The 24,557-nt window shown below is 34.2% G+C and overlaps 1 protein-coding gene across 1 annotated transcript in view; it reads right to left on the bottom strand.

The window, feature by feature from the left end:
• Positions 1-24,557, bottom strand: part of DCC (DCC netrin 1 receptor) — a 770,973-nt gene that overhangs the window by 581,272 nt on the left and 165,144 nt on the right. Inside the window, exons 5-6 of the mRNA XM_063076686.1 lie at positions 20,510-20,660; positions 18,950-19,086 (exon numbers count right to left, since the gene is read on the bottom strand). Of these exons, the coding sequence (XP_062932756.1) occupies positions 18,950-19,086; positions 20,510-20,660 (288 nt within the window). The remainder of the gene's footprint in view (positions 1-18,949; positions 19,087-20,509; positions 20,661-24,557) is intronic.

Raw genomic sequence — 24,557 nt, 5'->3', positions numbered from 1 at the left:
ACTGTAGTAAGATGTGTTGACACCAACCTAAAGACCCATGATCTTAAGAATGAATCATTACTGTTTTAAATCACTGAGTTTTAGGGCAGTTTGTTACACAGCATTACTATGGCAATAGCTAGCTGAGTAGTACAGAGGGGGAGTAGGAAATATACTTTTCTACCTCTACCATACATTTATAAATAATGGTCCATTTCATTTATCAGCAAACATTTATCATGTAACTCATTATGATTAACACGGTTTACACAGGTACATTAAAATGCAGATCTCTATTCTTCAGAAGTTTACACTCTCGTAGGAGAAAGGCTACAAACGAATAGGTGCAATTCATTGTCTCAAATGCCAAAATGGAAATCTGTACTTGATAGAGCAGGCACAGAGTTAAAAAAGTTATTAATCCTACCAGAAGAGAAAAGGTTTAATGAAAGAGAAGATTACTATATTGACTCATACCAAATTGTAAGCTCAGATGTTCACAGACCCCAGGTAAATATAAGGAAGCTTGGATTGGAGCCATGACCTGCAGCTCTAGAGGGAAAGCTGCTCCTTAACTCCAGCCAATTGTTATCAGGCAGCAATGGAAGCTTAAGGCTGCTATGCCTTCTAGTTTTCAAGAGATATTCAAATTACTACACAAGATCTTCTGGTTCAAAAATGCTGGCCACTAACTGAAGCTGTTTCTATCCACAGTGCAGGCCAAAAGCAAAAATAAAAAGTCCATAAGCCACATTTGGACCTTTGATTGGCAGTTTGTGACCTGTGGTGAACAAGTAGTGGAGAGCCAGGAGGAAGGCCATGACAGCTTGTGTACTGTGCAAAGGTCCCTGCCCAGGGGCAAGTGAAGCTGAAATCCAGCCTTCAGATCAGCTCTCCAAGCCAATGCTATCTGGCAGTGCTGACATCAAACTAGGAAGAATGGGCACTTTTATTTGCAATTTGCTTCAAGGCACTTAGAAGCATGTTTTTCAAAATTCATTTTCATCTCTTAAGAGCAACAACAATAAGGTAATAATAGACATAATGAAAACATCTAATGTATTAGAAATAAACTTTTAGTTACCTGCAATTTTTTTTTAAACCTCCTGTCTCTCTAATATACAAGATAACGTGTTTTCTTTAACAACCATTCAAATTTCAGTCTAGGACTAATTCATAATATTCTTTAGGAAATCAGATTGTGTTTATGCATTTTCACTACTAAATTTTAGTAGTGAAGGAAAATTTATGTTTTAAAACAACACATTTACTTTTCTATAAGAATCACCTATCTTGGATATTGTTCATAGAATTCCTAGAAAGGTATTTTTTCTTGTTAAAACTTAACTTAAGTTTATGTTTTTAAACAAAATAATAGGACCAAAACTGGAAGGTTTTGGGAGGATTAGGAGGACAATTGATAAATTCATCAGGAATATGTGAGTGATCCTCATTTATAAGTGATAGGTCTCAATATGGTAACATGGTAGTTATCTAGCATTGCAGAGAAATTCTAGGAACACAAGTGTTTTTAATAGCTAGAGGTTACCACTTCAAATGACCCCAAGAAAGTTGATGAGACTCTCTCTAAGATATATTACATCCTTTACCTGCCTTCTTAAATGGACTAGACTAAAATAAACAGTCAATTAAAATAAAACTTTGGATTCTTTAAGGTTATCTTTATGAATATCATATTAGGTTGTAACACAATGATGACTTCCATGGCTATGGTGGGAGATGGAATTGTTGATCCATGTACTAAATGGTCCTTGATCAATTCTACAGCCCAGAGTTTCTCCTGTGCCATAATCACCTAGAGAAAACATGTTGCTGGTTCTCTTCCCCTACCATTTCTTTCTCAGTAGGCCTAGGGCAGGATCCAAGATTTTGCGTTTCTAACATATTCCCAAATGATGCTGCTGCTGGTCTGGAGACCACACTTAAAGCACCACTGCTATAGACTTCCTTTTCTTTTTATTTCAAATACTTTTTCTGCCTTTCTCTCCTTCACCTGTCACTTAGTGCTTTCCACATATTCTTGCTTGTAAAACTTTTGCAGAAAAAATAGGACTTTCCTCTGGTTTCTTCAGATGAAGATTGTGCTTCGAGGCTTCAGACTTTATTTGCAGCAACTGTACATACAGCCAGTTTGGGATGCAGAAGTGGTGTTGAAGTTCCTGGTCCTTAGTGATCTTGCCTTTAACATTCGGATTTACTGTACTCTGGATTTTGAAATGTCATTTCCTATGAGTATAGACAATCGTGCAGACCTTTCTAACATCCTTAATTCCCATCCCTGGCTTCCAAAACATTGCTCTCATCTTAACCGGCAAATATAGTTCTCTAATTATCCACATTTTCAGGGAAGCATCCCATCCTCTACCAGTTTTCTAATTATTTGCATAAAGTGATATGGAGAAATTTATTTACCAGAATGAGGATTTTCTTACTATTTAAAACACACATTAGTTGTACAACTTTGATATTCTCATTCACCACCAATTGCCAGTTTTTTAAAACATAACCATTTGTAACATAGACATAGAAAGTCTCCTTCAGCTTTTCTAAATGTCAAAAATTAAAAGTAAATGTAAAATGTTCATTCTTGTCTTAAGGCATTTAAATTCTAACTGTAAATACACATGCACCCTGTGTAAGTGATACAGAAAATGCTTTCACACATCAATTAAAAGAACACAGTGACGTATAGAGATAACAAAACATTTTTACTGTTTGTACCCATGAATTCTCAGTCATGCTTCACAAATATTTCATTAAACATCATTGCTAGAAGTCACTAAAAGTCATTGCTTCTGCCATCAAACAACTTAAATGCTTATGTGGGCATAAATAAGTATGCACAATTTTTATAGCAGATAAGATAAAAAATCAAAAGCAAATTCCAAAAACAGTGTTAAAGAAAGAAAATTTACCTGGCACCAAAATACAATTATTAATGAAATCTAAACAATGAAAGGCAGCAGAAATAATGGCATTCTAAAGTCTCCATTGGCCTTTCATATTATGGTAGTATAGATTTAAGAAATTATTCGTATCACTCTAAAGTGAATTGCCTCTAAAATTTGTAATAGTGCTTCAATCTTCTGAGTTACCATTAAAATTTTAAAAATTTATATAGTAGATAAGATGAACATGGAAAACACCAAAAAGGTATTAAAACAAAAGACAGGGGTATAAAATAGGAGAGAGGAAATAATCACAGAAATAATAATTATTTGATTGTGTGTTCTGTAGCAGGCATTATATATGTGCTTTATATCTACTATCTAATGCAATGTATCTCTTTATACAGCTTTGTAATACAGCTAGTAACAGTACCAGTATTTGAAGCCAGACCCTGTTTGTTTCAAATATCTCATGACAACAATTTAGCGATAACAAAGATGAATAAGCAAAACCCTCCTTGGAAGAAGACAAAATATTTCAAATTGGTTACATATGAACAAACACAGGAGACACCTACGTGCTATTGAACATGGGGAATAATTGTGATTTGTGGTAAGGGGGCATGCCAATTGTACTGACCCAATCATCACATCTTGGCCATAGGCATGACGGTCAGCTTTGTACCCCATGAATTTGCATAATCAGTAAAATAAATAAATAAATGACAAAACCAAAACAGTCTTTAAATACTAAATTGAATAGTATTAAAACATTTAAAACAAAAGACATTAGAAATAAAATAGAATATTTACAGAACTAATAAACAATTAGAAATCTACTTAATTATGAGTGTAACAAACTTTAATATTAAAACTAGCTTAAAAAAGAAAACTAAGTTCTATAGACTAAACACATTTTTTATATATAACAAAAACCTTAAATACCAGTAAACTGAATTCCACAGTATACTAGTATTTTCAAATTTTTTGACTAAAAATTGCCTATCTTAAACCAACAGTCTATAATTAGTGAAAAATTCCTGGAGGTAGCAATTACTTTTAAAAATTAGAAAAAAATAAAAATTATAAAAATATATAGAATATAGTACAGTAAAATATTAATAGTTCTCTTTGGATAATGAAGCTATGTGTGTTTTTTTGTCTATTTTATGTATTTTGAAATTTACCTATAATTAATACTTACATGTTTTTCATAACAACAAAACATTTTATTTTTTAAAAAAAGCAAATATAAATGTATTAATGCATATGCATATATAATTGTGTACATATATGAGTACATTTGTACATATACACACATGTGTACATATGCATGTATATATATATGTTGTGTGTATGTGTGTGTTAAAGAATATTTAAAAACTGTAATACTGCATCAGTGATCAGTTCCTGGACTTTATTTTTCACAAACATGCATAAATTTGGATATTGCCCCCCAAAATATCTTTATTAAACATTGAGGAAATATCCAAAATAATCTATAGCTTCCCTTTTATAAATCATTTTGAACCTCGTCTTCCATAAATAAATAAATCTTATTGTCCCTGACTATCTTTCCAGCTTGTAAACCCTCTTGTGGGGAGCGACATCAATAAATTTACTACCAGCTGTATAAGAAAGTCTTACACTTTCTTTTCGTTGTCCTAAAATTACTTTCAAGTGTCGAGAGAGTTCTCCTAGGTATAGTATGCTTGAATTTGTTGAATAAGTTCTTGTTCTTCTCACTAATACTTTTCATGGACATGAATTTGATTGTGTCCCTTTTCACCCATCATTTTTCTGTACTGAAAAGTTCTCATCTGGTTTTACTATTTCATTCCTTTGATCATTTTTTTTTAACTTTTCAGGTCTTTCTAACTTTTATTGCTGTACTGGAATGTGCTGAATAGAACTTTAAAATCTACTCCAAGTACAAAAACATTATTAATTCTGTTAAATTTAACAAAATCATGTAATTCCATTTTTTTCAATTTTATCTCTGGCATTTGGTTGACCTTTAGAACTTCCACTCTACACTGAACTGTTTTCAAGGGATAGTTGACATAGATTCAGTTATGTTTTTTTTTCTAAAGTAATAGCAGAGAGAGTACTTCATTTTATCAGCACAGCTTGGATTATATTTCCCCAGATACATTGCCTTATACTTTCCACAGCTGAAATTTATCTGCTACTATTTTGCCCATTCTCACAGCTTTATGAAATGTTCTTGTAGGAGCCATCTATCTCCCCAGGTGGAACAGATTCAGAGTTGTCTGCAGACTTAAAGATCTGTCTCAGTGCAGTGATAATGGCCCGTCTTCCTCCCCAGGCACACATTCATTCAATCGATATAGCTGAAGCATGGTGAAGCTACTTTAGCTTTACTTTGGGCTTCGTTCAACCTCATGCTCTGATACTAATTCTATGTACTCGAAGGAAATTTCAAGACCTTGAGCACATGTGCTCGAGGAGAGAAGAACAAGTCGGCCTGGATGCTATCTAGCCCTACTCTGACTTCCTCCCGTGTTCTCTACCTTGACTGTTCTTCCTTATGACCAACCCCCTCCCTTATACTCAAATTTTAATAATAGGTCCATGTCTTTGTGCGTGGCCTGCTAATTCCACTTTTGTTTGCTAGGTTTGGTTTTGTACACAAATGCTTTGCCTTACTCTTGTTAGTATTCCATTTCCTTTACTTACTGCCAGATTGGCCTTCCTTTTCTAGATCAGCATTTAAGAATCACCTGGAAGGCTCATCAAGACAGTTTCCTGGGACCGAACCCTAGGATTCTGTTTCAGCAAGTTGGGATGAGGCCAGTGAATTTTCATGTCTAGCAAGCTCATGAGTGATGCCAACACTGCTGGCCTGAAGACCACAGTTTGAGAAGTACACAAAATTACACAAAAATTATGCACAAAAACTACACAAAATTCCACGAGGCTCATCTATTTTTTGCTTCTAGAAAAATCCTTTGATGACGTACCTGTCTGACCAGCTCATTTGTGTTGTCTTGACATGCTTTTCCACATCTAAGGGCCCTGTTCCTGCCTCTGACTTCTGTATAAGAAAGACAAACCATTCTAATTCTAGTTCTGCTTCCTAAAATGATGGTGATGATGATGATGGTGATGATGATGATAATGATAATGATGATGGTGATGATGATGATAATGATGGTGATAAAGGTAACGATGATGATAAGAATAACGATGATGAGCCCCAATTTTCTCATCTTTAAAGTGGAGAGAAAATGAAGATAAAAATAGTATCTCCCTCATAGATTATTGAGACTATTAAATGAGAAAGCAAAGCACTTTGCACAATGCCTGACACATAATGGGTGCCTAATAAATATGGATTATGAGAACGTCAATGTGGATGATTATAGCAACATATCGTTAGTTCGATTTATTTGCTTTTAAGGACTGTACTCTGGTAGAGTTCACATTTCATTGGAGAGATGAAAAACAACAGTGAACAAGTAAGTAGAAAATAACAGATTTTTATCAGAACCTCAAAGGAAAAACAACAGTATGGTAGGGCAGAAAAACTGAGAGAGGCTGATTTAGTCAGAATGAACAAGGACGGCCACCATAAGAAGGGAACACATGAGCTGTGACCTGGACGCAAGGTCAGCAACGAGAAAAACCAAGGGAAGAGAATTCCAGATGCAAGGAGCTGCACAAACAAACATCTTGAGACCACAGATTGCTTTGTGTTTAAGGAAAAGGCAGGAGCCAGTACTTATAGAACCTAATGTGTAAAGGAAGAATGCGATAAAGTCAGAAAGACAAAGGACAAACCAAATTACGCAGTGGTTTGTAGGATGTGGTAAAGTGGTTTTAATTTAGTCTAAGGAAAATGGAAGGCCCCTGAGGGTTTTAATTTCTAGGAAGGTACATCCCATGTTTTGAGCAATCTGTGAACAAGAGTATACTTGGAGAGAATGGGCTAAAGAAAGGCCAGACTGGAAGAGAGATCAATTAGGAGGTTATAGGACTGACCCATGTAACAGGTGAGGGCAGTGGGAATTAGGGTGATGGAAGTCAGAATGGAGAGAAGCAGATAGAGTTCAAATATATTTTGGAGGTTGAACTGTTATGGATGTTAAGGTATAAGAAAATGAGAGCTTAAGGCTGATGACTAGGTTTAATGTATTGCAACACTGAGGCCATATTCATTAAACCAAAGTCTATTTACATATTTTGACAGTTTTCATATGTTTATATATGTGAAAGATAAATATGCTTTCTTCTCTGAAGCTAACTTAATTGTGAATACTTATTTTCTTGCTGACTTTCTTAATAGCTTATGATCTTGGCATATTTCATAGTCTTTGGTAAGCTGTAAATAATGGTAGAATGCTTCTTTAGCTCCCTCAAGAAAGCTTGTAAAATTTTTATTTCAAAATATTTTTCTTAAATAATAATAGCTTACATTTATATAATGATTCATATGTACTAGACCCTAATTCAGGCCCACTATACAGCCTATCCCAACCAACAAACCTCATTCATCTTCTCTCACTAACATCACTCAAATTCCCACTCTCACAACTTTGCTTCAGTGATCCTATATGTTATGACAAATCCTACTGCTTTGCTTCAGTGCTACTATCTATCCTAGTGCACTTCATTATCACAGTTTTTTCCTCCTCCTTGGGTTTTCCTAAAATGTCAGGAGCTATCAAGAGCCATAAGTCTCAACAAGCATCAAACTTATGATGTAAGATTTGAATGAGACTTGATATTCTGAGTTTGAGTAATCAAGAAGAATGCATGTCAACATGCAGATATCTGTCATTAATAACAATAATGATAACGATGCCACTTAGGGAACGTCTGTTTTCATCCAGGTACTGAGCTGGAGCTACTCTGAACATGTTCTATTTCATGGAGTCTAATCTTCACAACAACTCTGCAGGTTAGGTGTCCTTGGCCCATTGTCCAGACAAAGCTTAGAGACTGAGTGATGCATTCACAGCCCCTCACCTAATAATACCCTCCAGTGTAAATGGAGCAGGGTGGGGGGGGGGGTAGAGAAGGAAATAAGGTAGCAAGAGGAGGAGGTGTTGATAGGATAAAGATGAGAGTCACAATCAAACAAATGCTCCTGACTTTAGGGTAGACACTGATGAATATAAAGTATCGATAATGCATTCAGCCAAAATGAACAAAACCAAGGGGCTTTGTGGTGAAAGTGGGAAATGGGAACTGGCCTGTTCCTCTGTTGACACAGAATGGAGTGAGGAGACACTGAGGAGAAAAACTCACTCACTGATATCTTCTTCTGAGGCCAAAATTTCATTTATTATTATTTTATTATTTTCTTAAAAATCAAACAAAGAAAATGTCCCTCCTCTCACTCTATCTTCCTGCATATATCTACATAATGACCCAGTATATTTTGATTCCCAAGGTATTTTGCAAGCTAAATTACCATTCTAAAGGAGAAACACAATGCTATTTGCACAATCCCCTCTTCAATCTGGTTAACCGTCCTTTATAAATCACACACACACACCCACACACAATCCCCCAGCTCATTTAAAATTTCTTTTGTTTTCATGCACTGTAAATTGGTGATAAAGTGTTATTACTGAACATTCAGCAGTTGGATTCACTACTTTTTTTGAGTGTCACTAAGAACGTACCAAGGGAAAACCGAATTATATAATTTAATCACTTAGACTAATTATTTTCTTTGCTGGTTCTCTAAAGAAATGGTGGATGCAAACTCACAAATACCACATATATTTTTCTTAGCAAATGGGAAGCACTGTGCTATAATTAAAATGGCATCGTGTCACTTCTTACAGAATGTGTAATGGGTCTGAAATGCAAGAATAAAAACTGGCTACAGCCATTAACTGTGGTAAAATTCCCTTTTAATTGGGTAGGCAGTTTTCATAGAAATGTATACAGCAAATTGCAATTATATATGGCCAAAGTAGTGTAAGCTTAACTGCTTATATTAGAAGATTCTTCACCTATAGCACTCCTTTAGATTCCAAACATAGAAAAATGATAGGTTTAACTACATGGCCTTTGCTAATTGCACATACATTTCCCAAACATTAGCCTGTTAGAGAGTACGATAAATCCTGTAGTATATATCTGTTTAACTTTATTTAATCAAGCATTTTTCAAACTGGGGTAACCACAGAGAGTTTTTTGTTTTGTTTTGTCTTTTTTTCTTTAAGTTTGTTAGGAATATCTAATAATAGAAACAAATTGAGTGAACAAGAATTTTTAGCCTTCATTTTCACTAAGGTCTCTCTTGATTGTATAGTTGCTACTTCTTTAACTCTGCCCATTTTGTTCGTACCAAACTTTCACCGAAAATGAGTTTCACGGGGAGTAACTACCAAAATATTTCTCTTGCAATTTAACATTTTGTCATGTTTTAACACAGTGCAGTTAAAACTTCATGCACAGCAATAGTTTTTCTGAACAGCAAGAACATAGGTAAAATAAGAAAGAAGGCTTGGAGTCTGATGACTGTGTACAAGTTTTTGTTTTGTCATAAGAATGATGTCTTAATTTGTCTGGCTGCTATTGCAAAATACCATAAACTGGGTAGCATATAAACAGCAGAAACTTATTTCTCACAGTTCTGGGGGCTGAGAGTCCAAGATCAGTGTGCCAGCATGGCTGGGTTCTGGTAGGCACCCTCTTCTGGACTGCAGACGACCACATTCTCACTGTGTGCTCTCATGCTGGAAGGGGCCAGCTAGCTCTCGGAGGTATCTTTTATAAGACCACTAATCCCAACCATGAGACCTGATTAATTCACCTCCCAAAGATCCTAATAATATCACCTTGGGGTTTGGAATTTTAACACATGAGTTGGGGGTGACACAAACATCCAGACCATAGCAAATGTGACATGACTATATTTTTCACATACTAAATCTCAACATTCAGGATGAAAATACAAATTCAATTCTGAGAGAGAAAAACATGCATTTCTTACATATCTCTTAAACGCTCAATCAATGTCAACTAGTATACAAGACACTGAGGACATGAAAATACCTAAGTGGATAAGCCCTCCCACTGAGAAAGTAGTTTGGGTGATATGTGATTACAACCCAGTGTATGAATTTCTATGGAAACTGCCTACCCAATGTGTTAAGTATTACTAGTGGTATTAGTAAGGAATTACGGAAGCATAGAGAAGGGAATGCAGTGTCGGATCTTATGATCAAGGCAGGGTGCACAAATGCACGTGGCACAGTGTCAGTTTAATAGGACCACAAAGCATCAGAAAACAGATGTTGTGACATAAAACATTTTCATTCAGGTGTCCAATGACCATCTGTCATCCTTAGCACTTCTTCCATGTGACGTTCCATCTAGTCTGTTCCTATGAAAGTGGTATATCTCACCCCACAAACATATATCCACAAAAAGCTATTGCAACTCAAAAATAAAAAAGTAGCCCAATTAAAAAGTGAGCAAAATATCCAAATAGAAGTTTCTCCAAGAAAGATATACAAATGACCAATAAATAAAACCATGAAAAGATGCTCAACATCATTATTCATCAGGGAAATGTAAGTCAAAACCACAAGGAGGTACCACCTCACACCCACTAGAATGACTACAATCAGAAAGTTAGCTAACAACAAGTGTTGACAAGAATGTAGAGAAACAGAAACATAAACTGCTTGTGGGAATGGAAAATGGTGTAGTCATTTTGGAAAATAATCTGGTAGTTCCTCAAATTATTCAACATCGAGATATTATATAAACCAATTCCACTCTTCTGGTGATTTCCTGCTCAAATATACCAGATTTATAGTAAACATGAGTCCACACCTCACTACACAAAATTACTGAAATAATTACAACTGGATGTATTGATTAATAAATCACAAAACAAAAATCTTAGAAAGTTTATGAAGAGATGTCATGTTTTGTTCCCTAGTCTTCTAAAATTGGCAAGCACAGCTGATGCTAACTCTTGTGATTAATTAAAACACTGCTGTCTAATTTGGTTTGATTCTTCTCACAGAGTCGAATTCCTTCTGGGATAAAGTGTAGTTCTGGTACTTCAGGACAACTTTGGCACAAAATGCCCTTTGGGGCAGCTTTCCACCACCGCTAGCAGTTCTCCTTCTGAGCCACAGATGGTCGATTCACCTTGCTTAGATTGTTAGGTCTAATTAGAATCATATCCTTAGATTGCCTTTTTAATGCTCTGAATTAGTACATAGCCTTTGCCTTTCCCTCTGGGGCCTCTAATTCCTCCCTCGTCTGTCTGAGAAAGCAAAAATTAGATTCATAACCACCTCAAGGATAGATGAAAAACACCATCAATTTGTTTTCTCCGATGGAATGGGAAAAGAGTAGAGGGAGAGCCCAGCACATGGTAGACCCTCAAATAAATATTTGTGTAATGAATAAAAAAATCCTATCACCAATCCAACCAATATTTCTATAATCAGCTGTAACTGGCAGCTGTAATACCAAATAATTTTATTAATAACAGCTTGAACCTATAATTTTTCTTCTTATATAGATACATGTATGACACTATCTTTTAAACAGTACTTTGGACAGAACTTTTGCATCCTTTTATGACAACCATGATCTCAGTTAAGGAAAATAAAATAAGCAGTCTATACAGTCATGGGAAGAAGCAGCTAATAGATGATTTTAAATATTTTTAATTTAACTCTGCCTTATATTATGCACCTGTATCCTACACTGGGATCATATTCCTATGCGCCTGCACGCGCGCGCGCGCGCGCGCACACGCACACACGCACACACACACACGCACACACACACACACACACACACACACACACTCTTAATTCATTTAAATACAATCCATTTCGCAATCACATTGTAAAGGATAATCAATATAAACTTACCTAAGACACTTCCTTTATGACTCTGATCATTAAATGCATGTGAACGAGGGGATCCCTGCTAATAAGGGCAATTAAAGATATGCATGAAATTTAAGAACGGCTCCTTAGGCAAAGGCAGTGATGTTGTAAATTCAGAAGAACTCCACTCAAACTAATACTTACACATTATAGTAGAAAGATAAATATTATTTTAATTAATATATTTCATAATAATTCTTTCCCTAAAACCTAACGTAAGTGATACACAGCAAGCTCATATAAGAAGAGATTGAACACCCAAATCTGAGGTGGATTGTACTACTTACTCTCCAAACATTGGATGGGTCAATTCTCTACTTAGACAATTGTACGTGCTCAGAAAATAGCAACTAGTATCACATATGCTTCAGTAAAAAATTATAAAACCAAAGCATATGCAAAAAATAAAGGGATAAAAAGCCATATTAATTTTGAATTATGTTTTCTTCCATTATCAAATACATCTGAGTGTTGATGGTATGTGAAAACATGCATGTTTGTGTGTGGTAAATTAAATTTACAGAGCATATTTAAGAATTGATTTAGAAAAACACGATTTCATCATAGTGAATATGTTTACTGTTAAAGTTGGAATAGATCATTTATAAATATAGGATCTAAGCTGTAAATTTTATCTTTATCTATTTACTACATAAAGACATGATAATGATATTGATGAAAAAATAAGATGAAGGAACACCAAACTTATAAGGATCTTAGAACTACACAAAACCTGTTATGTAAATAGAGAAATAATTTTTGATTCATTGTTATTGTAAGATTTTTTGCTCTCCTGTAAGCTTAAGAATTTTTGTGAAACTAATATTTAAACAATATTGATAATTTATTTAACCATTGTCACTCATTTCTTTACAAAACTGATCAAAAAATCTTTTTAACAATATAACACATAGAACAAATACTCTTTCTGTGGTTGTGTTAGTCAGCTCGAACTGCCATAACAAAATACCAGACTGGGTAGCTTAGACAACAAAAATATATTTTCTTATAGTTTTAGGGGCTGGGAAGTCTGAGATCAAGGTGCCAGCAAGATTGGTTTCTAGTGATGTGTCTCTTCTTGGCTTGTAGCTGGTACCCCCTCTGTGTGTGCAAGAGTGGAAAGAGAGTGCCCTGGTGTCTCTTCATCTTCTTATAAGGACACCATTCCTATTGGATAAGGCTCCCACCTTATGATGTCATTCATACTTAATTACCTCTTTAAAGGCCTTTCTCCAAATACAGTCACACTGGGAGTTAAGGCTTCAACATATCAATTTTGAGAGGACCCAACTTAATCCAGAAGAATGGTCTATGAAAAAAACCATGAGTCTCAATGGAAAGCTTATAAAATAGTTCATAGAAAGTCAAATAATTTATGTTTTATGCACATTCAATTTCATTTATTTTGTTTAATACTCAGATGAGCCAGAGAACAAACCAAGATAAACAACACATGGCTTCTGTTTTTAAGTTTCTCTCTATCCATCCAGGAAGAAACCATGAACAAAAGGGTGTAGAAACACAGAGGGTAAAGAATACAAAATTCTTCACAAACGAATATCATCCTTCTGCTACGATCCTAATTTTTTATCTATGTTTCTAGAGATTATTACCAAGGAAATTTTTGTGCTATCATCAGAACATCATTATACTGATTCCTCTGTGATTCATGAGAACTCTACAGGGACCAGTTGTTGCTATGTACATTTTACAGAGGATGAAAAAGCATATTGAGAAAATGCATGAGATACTCTAATATTTGTGTCATTTTATTGTGGTTTGGTTTGGTTCGCTTAATCTTTTCAACTACACTGTAGGCTTCTCTTAAGGGCTGGAAGAACACCACATATTTCCTTATTTCCTACAGCACTCAAAACTGTGCCTTGCTGTTTTGGAATCCTCTCCCGATTCTCACACTCTTACCATCATCATATCCTATGAGAAAGCAATTGTCATTCTTGCGAAATGAAGGAACTGAGGATTAGAGGTTTATGTAACTGGCTAAAATGAAACAGACAGTAAGCCACAACTCGAAAATCTTTCCATATCTTTCCATTGCCCTGAAAAGAAAATCTAACCACATTAAGAAAATACTCAAGACCTGTGTTGATTTTCCAGTCTAGTATCAGATCCCTTTGTACCCACAATCTTCAGTCACATCAACTCTCTTCCCCTTACCAAGCTTGTCTCCAAACATTTGCCCACTTACTTCCTTCTGCCTAGAATGCTTTCCCCTACCCCTCCGCTCCCCTCCCCTCCCCCACACCTCCCATTCTCTCATCTTCATTGAACTCTTTCTTCAGGGCCCCTTGCCACCTTTCTCCTAATAGTTCTTTTGCTTTTTTTTTTTAGCCATTGCTTGCTTATTGTCTGTTTGCCTTATTAGTCTTTGAGTCCTGGATCCCTGTCATACTTTTCTGTGCCCAAAGAGTACTTGGCAGAGTGCTTAGTATACAAGAGGCACTCAACAGTTGGTTGCTGGTTTACTACTAACATTATGGTTCTGTTGTATAGCTGGGACTAGAAACTCCAACGGGTTAGTTCACTATATATCCAGCCTTTATTTTATTTTATTTGTCAAAAGCATTTTAAGCAGAAAGTGAGGTATTAATGTGGACTTTTCCATCCTACTACATTTTAAAGTAATAGTTTTTAACACGGGTTTTTAATTTCCGCCATGTATCTTAATCTTCTCTCTTCATAACTTACTTTTAAGATGAATTTTCTAAAAACTTTCTGAATAGCTTGGTCTATTGTGTAGTTGCAGAATTAGTACATTATTTACTGCTAGAGATAACCATATGCATTTGAATGAATATGGGCACAGATTTTGAAGAGAATCTTTTTTAGAAACAGAGAATGTGTGTTGTATTGTGTGTGTGTATATATATATGTATATTTTGTATGTTTATGTAGACATGTATACATTCATATGAGAGGTCTTCAAAAAATTCATGGGAAGATTTGTGTTATCTTTTAATTCTTTTTTTTTCACTAACTTTTTGAAGGACCTTCATATATTATATACATTAAATTTTAGTTTAATATTCTGAATCCACTGCTTTTAGGCTTAAATAACATGTCTGTATTGGGTGGACATGCTCAGGTCTGCACAGAGAGCTTTACTTAACACATTCCTAGAGAGTGACCCATGGATCCTTGTCCCTTAGAGAGAGAACACAGGCACGTGCAACACCTGCCTCCAAGAGTAGCTTCTCAGAGCTGCTTTCTTGGGAGAAGTCTAAATCCAAGAACCATGTGAAGTGGCATATGCCACTCATGGAGTGGAAAATATGAAATATTCTTAGATTTGGTTTACAATTTTTAATTTGGTACAAAGGACTGACCTAGCAGACTTATGTATATCCTACAAAACTAGTTCATGTCAACCCTAGCCAAAATTTCTCTGGAATTTTGATAAGAAAAAAAAATTGAGGAAATCTTCACACAAAGATAAGCTTTGAATAGTATACTGTTTATATTGTAGCAGACTCTTTAAAGGGAATTCCAGAATCCTTTCTGGAATGTTCCAAAATATTTCCATTTTCTGATTAATGGTAGACCTAATGATTTCTACTGAAGAGCACTTCCCGAATGAACTTTTCACCCATCACCTTCTGTGTGTGTAAGGACTGTACACAGGGCTTATCCAAAGTTGGGCACTTTGTTTATTAAAGATCAATTACATTTTTAAGAATGCATTTCTGCATTGATTCAGACACTGGATCAATAGAGACTTAAGGCAGTAGCAAATGTCCTGAATGTTTATTGAAGGATGTCTCTCCATGTGAATGGAGCTCTGTATGAATGGGGGAATGGGCAAATGGAGAAAAAGATTGGCTACATGTTCACAATTATAATCAGATCACTATTTTTGAGCCAAAAAACTGGACATTTTAAAAACACAAATTAAAAAAAATACAATTCTTTAGTTCTTTTTAAAAACTCAGTTTTTTAAAAATAGTAGTCTTGACACTAGCAATTAAAATAAAATATGAGCTGGCAACAATATTCAGATAGACTGTCTCTGCATCCTCCTGGTTAGGAATCCTTCTTCCCACTGCTTCAGGCCTTGTCTTCTTTGAGAGTGGGAACTACCAACTCTTCATATCTTCACATATTCCATGTCTACATGCAATATGTAAAAATATCTTTTCATAAGGCATTAGGGCAATTGATTTTATGAATTTGTAACTCTATTACAAACCCACTGAAGCCAGGCTTCAAACTTTTTTATAGTCCTACCAGAGCCTAGTACAGTGCATGTACTCAAATGGTGTCATCAATAATTTATTGATGATTATTCTAATAAGTCAGAAATGCTACCATAAATGGTTATTATTAAGAATATATCTGTAAACTTATTTATATTTTATTTGTTTTTAAAATGGTTGTCTTTAATATTATGTACTATAGATTTTACCAAAAGTTTTAATGAGTATAAAACTTTTAATTTTCATTTTATAAGAAAGAAATATAAATAACATGCTTCAAATTATTTTAATATATATTGACTCTGCAATTACTGAGGAGGCAAACAACATTTCTGTTTATCTTATTGTCTATAAAATGATATTCTACTTGAAAAGTCTGTTAGTTCATGAAGGTTCACATTCACAGCCAGTCTACGTGCATGAAAGAACAGCAAGTTGAAATGCAAAACAAGAGTCTGGTAAAATGCATGATTAAAGTATTATAAGCACAGCTTGAATTTCTAGTGGGATTTTATATGAAAAATATACACATGCTCAAATTCCTAAAAATTATGAAAAATAAATTTGAAGAATATTTATAATTAAGTTTATTTCTTCCCATCTTCCACTTTAAACAAGGCAATACATTCTATTTTCCATATAAACTCAGTCCTGCAGGATGATTCTAACTTTATATCAGAATAGTCAAAGACTGTGTGAAAGATTTTATTACATGAACATTTATTTTTACAGCCTGGGTAGAATAGTTAAAACAGTATTCCAACCACTTCCTGGATTAAATCATGTCTTCTATAGTTGTTATAAATTGTACAAGGTCTGTGGGAGACCTTTAAAATGTACACCTAGTTATCAAAATGATTCCTTAAAAATATAAACACAAAACAAAACAAAAAACATAATACCACCAAAACCCAAGATATATACGTAGCTCTATCTGTTTTTTCAGAAAATTATCAGTGCTTCTAATTTCCATATTCAACATGTAATCTATATCCAGACTTTTGGAAACAGGATGATTCATTTAGAATAAAAATATAAGTCTAATGGCAACAAAGGTAGCAGCCATAGAAAAAAAAAACTTGGTACCATAAACAAAGGTAAACAAAAAATGTACAGCATACACATCATGGTTACTATTCTTCTTATTTAAAGAGTTCCTGCAAATCAACAAAATAAAGATAAATTTAAAAACTGGCCAAGTAGTGATATAATAGAGACATCACCTGGCATAACGAAAAATAAAAGAGGTATTCCAGTGTAATGTAACTCCAAAACTTTATGTGGGCATACATCCTTCAATGAGACATGAGGAAACTTAATGTAATAAAGATGCCAAGCTACTAAAATTATTCATCTCAGAGGGATAGAAATGCAAGGCTGGCATTGGAAGAAGTTTTACATGTATCAAACAGCATATAATTATTTTGTAATAATTTACACAATTCTCAAAGAAAAAGATAATGCCAATATGTATGCACATACATATGTCTATATGTATATACCTTGGCTAATTTACTGTAGCTTAGCCTCAGAAATCAGCATTTATTTACATTTTTCTTGGATATCAGTGAAGCATTACATGTCAAAAAATACTGTGCATTAATTTTATATAAAACTTGACCTCTTGTACTTGCAAGTGAATGTTTACATATGATCAGTATAAATTCTGGCTTATTCCATAATGACGTTTGCTTATGATTAGCAACACAAGATCATTTTTATGACAGCCATTCTGTGTTACTATACTTTGACATTACAAATGAGAAAGTTATTAATTTTCTTTGTTTCATCAAAATATAAAATGATTAAATTAAATTTTTGCTATTGTAAGGCAGTTGATATTTTAGTTAGAATAATGCTGCCTCCAAAGAATGAAAGTCTTTTGCCCATTATTAATTTAATATTTATGGTTTGATCAAAAAACAATCAACTCCTTTGCCTAACCCATCATATACATTATTACCCTGTCCACAGATGAAAGTGTTTTCTGAATAACCTTTAAAGCCATAAAGCAAAATAGATAGCATAATATTACAAAATAAGCTAGTTGATAAATCGGCATGTGGTATCTTTTCATTTCTACTGAATAATTTTTAAATATCCTATAGTTTTTCCTGAATTTTTTATAAGGGAAAAAGATTTATTCCAGACTACCCAGACTAAAAAATTCAAAGACTGATAACCAATTTTTAGTTGCTGTCACAGGAAAAAAGCAATTGAAATTCAAATGTTAATGTATTTTCTCCAAACTACATGATTCAAATGAAACTGGTTAAAAGAAATCTTGGGTAAATAATAAAATATATATTTGTTTGAGTACCTACCATATATAAAAATTATTAATTTGCAATGACATATGGGTCACCCTGCCTATCTGAATAATGTGAACCAACCATGCCCCTTAAATTTTTTAACTTATATTCTTGCTATGCAAGTTTTCTTAAGATGTATTTGATTTCAATGGTTCACTTTCAACATAACACCTACAGTATTCCATATTCATAAAACAATTTTGTCAACACACTGGATTTAATGTCAGAGACCTTGTAATCTCAAATAACATATGCCTTTTCCACTCAAGTGCATATATATTGTACAATTTCTCTCATTTTTTTCTTCACTTATTTTCCCCAGACATATTTTATAACCTTCCATTTGTATTCAAAACATCTGTCAATAAATAATTTTTGGTACTTTTCAGTTGTGTCACTGGAATAATTAGACTAAAGAGTGATATATATGGATTTTAATCAATAAGCAAGTATTTGAACACAGCATTTAACCTCTCTGTAATTAAAGCAGAGCAAGGACAAATGTGGAGTATTGGGACTTTGCAATTTCACACTAGTAAACATAGGAAGCAATTTGGTGATGAGCATTTAGAGTGTCATGGTAATATATTTTGAAGAATATAATGTAAACTCATCTTCAGCCATTAACTTACCCAAGACTGTGAGCTCTGCAGAGGCACTAATATTCTCATTTTTATATGTAACAACACAGGTGTAAGTTCCACTGTCATCATCTGTCACGTTGGAGATAAGCAAGTTGCTTCCACCCAATAAAGAATACTTTCTAGACCTGTAGAACACAGGGCACATGTAATTAGAGAGTAAGTTAATATACATGTGTATCAAGCAAGGTTCTCAGCAATTTAAATGAACTCTACAAAAGCTCAAAGTATAAAATTGGAAAGAAACCCTATGTTATAGAGGCTTGATAATATCTTGCTTACTGATCAAAAATTTATTCCAGGCAAACTACTCCCATTGGAAAGCTGTATGCAGTGATCAAGGAAATGAAGTAGATTAAGCTTGGAACTAACTTTAATGATAAAAATAATTATTATTATTTTCTAATTATTAACTCAATTCTCTAATAATAATAATCTAGCTCAATTCTCTCGTTTTGGATTTGAGGACATGAAGGTCCAGAAATGTTGTTTCCCAGAGTGGAAGTCAATGTCTTGTGTCCTAGTATCCAATTTAATGATCTTTGTACAAAGCCACATTTCATACTGCACTAAGAGTGCCTGGGTGTATCCGGAGAACACACCTTGACATGCTTAAGCTGTAACTGCGTTTATCTATGCTTTAATATTCTCAGAAACTTTGTGATATCACACCATGTATTGTTGTAATCTAAATAAAAATTTAAGGTGGATAAAATTAAAGATTAATTTATGATCTATGGACCTATCTCATCATAGAAAATATGTGTTAAGAAGGTGTACACCATTCCTCCAAATCAATAAACTTAATTTAAGTGAGATCCATTTAATCAAAATGTTTCAGACTAAGTATTCCATTCTGTTAAGGGCTTACTTTCTAATTGTATCTTATTATTAATGTTCCAGTAGTTCAAAGCCAGCCAAGTTCTCCTGTCTTAACTTAAATATTCATTATAGCTGGGATAGTGAGATATATATTTGGAGCTAAAAAAAAAAATTGCTCAGGCCCTATAATGATGTGCTACATATTAGAGCTCAGGAAATTTTGGTTTCTTTTTTCCACCAGCTTTATGGAGAAACAATTGACAAATAAAAATTGAATATGTTTGTGGTGTACAAAGTAATGTTTTGATATATGTGTACATTGTGAAATGATTACCACAGTCAAGCAAATTAACATATCCATCACCTCATCACCTCACCATCACAGAGTTATCTTTTTAAATTTTCTTTATGGTGAAAACATTTGAGATCTCCCTTTCTATACCATTTCTTTAGGATGTGATCCTCCAAAACACCTTTGCTGAAGACTATTTGGGCAGGGCCATCTCAATGGCAACCTTGGCTTTCTTAATTTCCTTTCTAAAATTTTGACTCTTTCCTAATCCCATCATCCCAGTGGCTAATTGTCTTTTATACAGTGTACCATGCCAAGATATGCGGGGAAAAATTCAATTATTACTTTTAAAAACTCTAGTACTTCTAAGTACTTACATCAACTTAGAAAAGATAAATAGCAGCATATATTTCATAAAAGTTATAAATGTATAATACCTGAGATGGATGACTTCCTCGCCTCGTAACCAGGTAAAACTTGGTGGAGGATAGCCAGAAACACAGCACTCCAGCACCGCATCTTTTCCTTCAATGGCTACTACATTGGATGGTCTTTGCAGAAAATACAGTTGCCTATGCAGTCCTGGATCTATGGAGAAAAAACACGGGATCAAGTATTTTATGAAAAACATTGCAGATATAAATTATGTAGCTTGAACCATTTTTTTTTCTCTTACAAGACACTATGTTGGAGAAGAAAGAAAGAAAAATGGGAAGATGCCTCTGAAATTTATGAATAAACTCTTGAAAGAGTTTTTCCATCCCAAGTTTCTAGGATTATGATACTGAAATATTCTTAGCTGTTTACAACATTATGGTATAAGACAAAGGGCATAAGCTTGAGACTACAGGTCACTCTTGTGGCTACAGGCCTTGTTTATTTATCATCATTGAAGAACAAAGCAATATTATTAGCAACCTTTTTAAACATCATCATCTGAAACTTTTTGATATGTTCAGTTTGCCTGCCACTAACATTTATTTCTCTTCCTTCCACTTTGTTTATTGCGTCAGTGGCTTGATATACAAGATAAACAAACATTAGAATTGTGTTAAATAGCATACAGGTACAAAGAATTAGAATATACAAGTACTGAGAAAATATCTGATTTCTTCAAAAACGAAGTTAAATTTGTATAACTAAAATTTGTTTTATAACAATAAGTCTGGCTGTGTCTATGCATTTCGTTTATTTCTTAATTTTTTACCTACGTTCTAAAGAGTGAGTATGTCCCTAAAGCTGAGCTTATAGGTAAATGAGGTAAATGAAATATTCTGCATCTTCTATTTCATCTGATGAATTTACCAGTTCTATATATACAGCATTATTCATTTTTACTAGCATATAACTGAAATAGTGTCTGTACAGTCTAAGAATTTATTTTATTCAAACTTAGAACTCATTTGATCCAAAGTAACTTAGATTACATAAAGTAGAATAAGCAAAAAATTCACAAAATTCTAAGCACAGGTTTTAACGCTCAAGAACGCTTCCTGAAAGTAAAGGAAAGAAGAATTTATTTTTTATTTTATTTTATTTTTTTAGATTGTATTAAAGTTTATTTTTTCATGAATTTGGTATACATTTATGTGTATGTAAAAAACGTGAGAGTATTAGAAACTATCTAGTTTTTCTTCATCAGTTGAAGAGAGCCAGAGTTATTTAGACAACTGCCAATTTCTCCTTTGTGTCCAGTTGCCTCAGCCAATTTACTTAAGAACTGAAATACTTTTCTTCTAGTTCCTTGCTATGTTAAACAATCATAGGTGTAGGGTCTCTCAGCTTTACTTCTTTTGTGTAGCTCCCAGCACAATTATTTTGAAATAATATAAATATAGTTCTGATTATCTGAAAACAGTGGAAGTCTGCCATTAATAGGACATAATGAGGCACGAGTAGAACCAATCGATTTTTGACTCCTAACTTTACACTTGACCGATATATCTATTAAAATTATAAAATTATTGACTAGGCTCTATTTTGTTAAAATCCTGTTTTGAAAATTTTATTCAAAATAACTTTAGAAAAAATGTTTTGCTTTGGTGGTCGTCCATCTTGTGAAATTTGGAATGAGTCATTAACATACTGCATAACTATGTCCCTTTCCTACTTCCATCTTTACACAATTTCCTTGTCTTCAATGGGCACTATCAACACTGTACCTTTTATCATTCATCAACCCAGCTAGCCTAACCCATATAACAAGTGGAAAGATTTCTTCCTAACTCTTGCCTCTCTAAGGAAGGAAGTATAGATACATGTGTTCTAAATAGCACTGGACTTCAAGTTAAATCATGATAAGGCCTAGGCACCTACAGATCATATGATATCTAGGTAAACAGAGCGTACCTCTCAATGACTGAGTTCAAGGTAACAGGAAGATACAGTGTACCAAAAATGCTTGGAAATTTTAAAATTTTTATTCACTACTTAAAATACACGTATTTTATTTATGTCTCCCTCCTTTAGGGTACAGTCCGTGTTCTAGTCATCTATATACTTTTCTCAGCACCTAGCACAATATCAGTTGCCAGGAGAATTAATTAAGAAATTTCTTCATATATGATTTTTCTTTCTTTCTAATTTTTTGTATTATCCAATTTTTCTTTACTAAATATAAACTGCTTATATAATAAAAATAAAGTCCCAATATTTTGTTTGTGTTCTTTAATGTATATATTTTACATAGATGTATGATATTGTACATAGGGTGTGTATGTATGTATATATGTAATCATACAATTGAAGGGAAGTAAAGAAATATTTTAAAACTGACATGAATCAGTATATAATACAATTTCAACATCTTATAATAAATTGCTAGTTACAATACAGATTATTTAAATACTAATTATGTATTTGTGTTATTCTAAACTGATGGTTAGCAAAAACTGAAGTGAGTGTTTTGGTTGTTTTCCTTTGACAAAACTGGGTGAAAAGCAGACCTACACAGAAGTTTCATAATTAGACTTCAAACCACATCAGACTTGTCTATTGTCAGGTTTTGTTACATTCTCCCTAACTCAACCCAGACTCCCTGAGGTTGGCAAACAGGGCAAAGTTTGAGTCAAAACCACACCCTTCCCCTGAGCTTTAGGGATGCACTAGAATTTGGGGGGGAACCAAAAGAAACAGCATTTTTTATTCCTCCAGATATGGCAAGTCTGTCACTTTCTTTCTTTCTTTTTTTTTTTAAATTTTATTTTGTCGATATACATTGTGGCTGATTATTGCTCCCCATCACCAAAACCTCCCTCCCTTTTCCCTCTCCCCCGCCAACAATGTCCTTTCTGTTTGCTTGTCGTATCAACTTCAAGTAATTGTGGTTGTTATATCTTCTTCCTCCCCCCCGTTTTGTGTGTGTGTGTGTGTGTGTGTGTGTGAATTTATATATTAATTTTTAGCTCCCACCAATAAGTGAGAACATGTGGTATTTCTCTTTCTGTGCCTGACTTGTTTCACTTAATATAATTCTCTCGAGGTCCATCCATGTCGTTGCAAATGGCAGTATTTCATTCGTTTTTATAGCTGAGTAGTATTCCATTGTGTAGATGTACCATATTTTCCGTATCCACTCATCTGATGATGGACATTTGGGCTGGTTCCAACTCTTGGCTATTGTAAAGAGTGCTGCGAAGAACATTGGGGAACAGTATACCTTCGACTTGACGATTTCCATTCCTCTGGGTATATTCCCAACAGTGGGATAGCTGGGTCGTATGGTAAATCTATCTGCAATTGTTTGAGGAACCTCCATACCATTTTCCATAGAGGCTGCACCATTTTGCAGTCCAACCAACAATGTATGAGAGTTCCTTTTTCTCCACAACCTCGCCAGCATTTATCGTTCAGAGTCTTTTGGATTTTAGCCATCCTAAATGGGGTTAGATGTATCTCAGTGTGGTTTTGATTTGCATTTCCTGGATGCTGAGTGATGTTGAGCATTTTTTCATATGTCTGTTGGCCATTTGTATATCTTCCTTAGAGAAATGCCTACTTAGCTCTTTTGCCCATTTTTTAATTGGGTTGCTTGTTTTCTTCTTGTAAAGTTGTTTGAGTTCCTTATATATTCTGGATATTAATCCTTTGTCAGATGTATATTTTGCAAATATTTTCTCCCACTCTGTTGGTTGTCTTTTAACTCTGTTAATTGTTTCTTTTGCTGTGCAGAAGCTTTTTAGTTTGATATAATCCCATTTGTTTATTTTTCCTTTGGTTGCCCATGCTTTTGGGGTCATATTCATGAAGTCTGTGTCCAGTCCTATTTCCTGAAGTGTTTCTCCTATGTTTTCTTTAAGAAGTTTTATTGTTTCAGGGTGTATATTTAAATCCTTAATCCATTTTGTGTTGATTTTAGTATACGGTGAGAGGTATGGATCTAGTTTCATTCTCCTGCATATGGATATCCAGTTACCCCAGCACCATTTGCTGAAGAGGCAGTCCCTTCCCCAGTGAATAGGCTTGGTGCCTTTGTCAAAGATCAGA

Source organism: Cynocephalus volans, chromosome 13 (genome assembly GCF_027409185.1).
Source record: "Cynocephalus volans isolate mCynVol1 chromosome 13, mCynVol1.pri, whole genome shotgun sequence".
Classification (NCBI taxonomy): Eukaryota; Metazoa; Chordata; class Mammalia; order Dermoptera; family Cynocephalidae; genus Cynocephalus; species Cynocephalus volans.
This window is presented reverse-complemented; position numbering and strand designations above follow the sequence as displayed.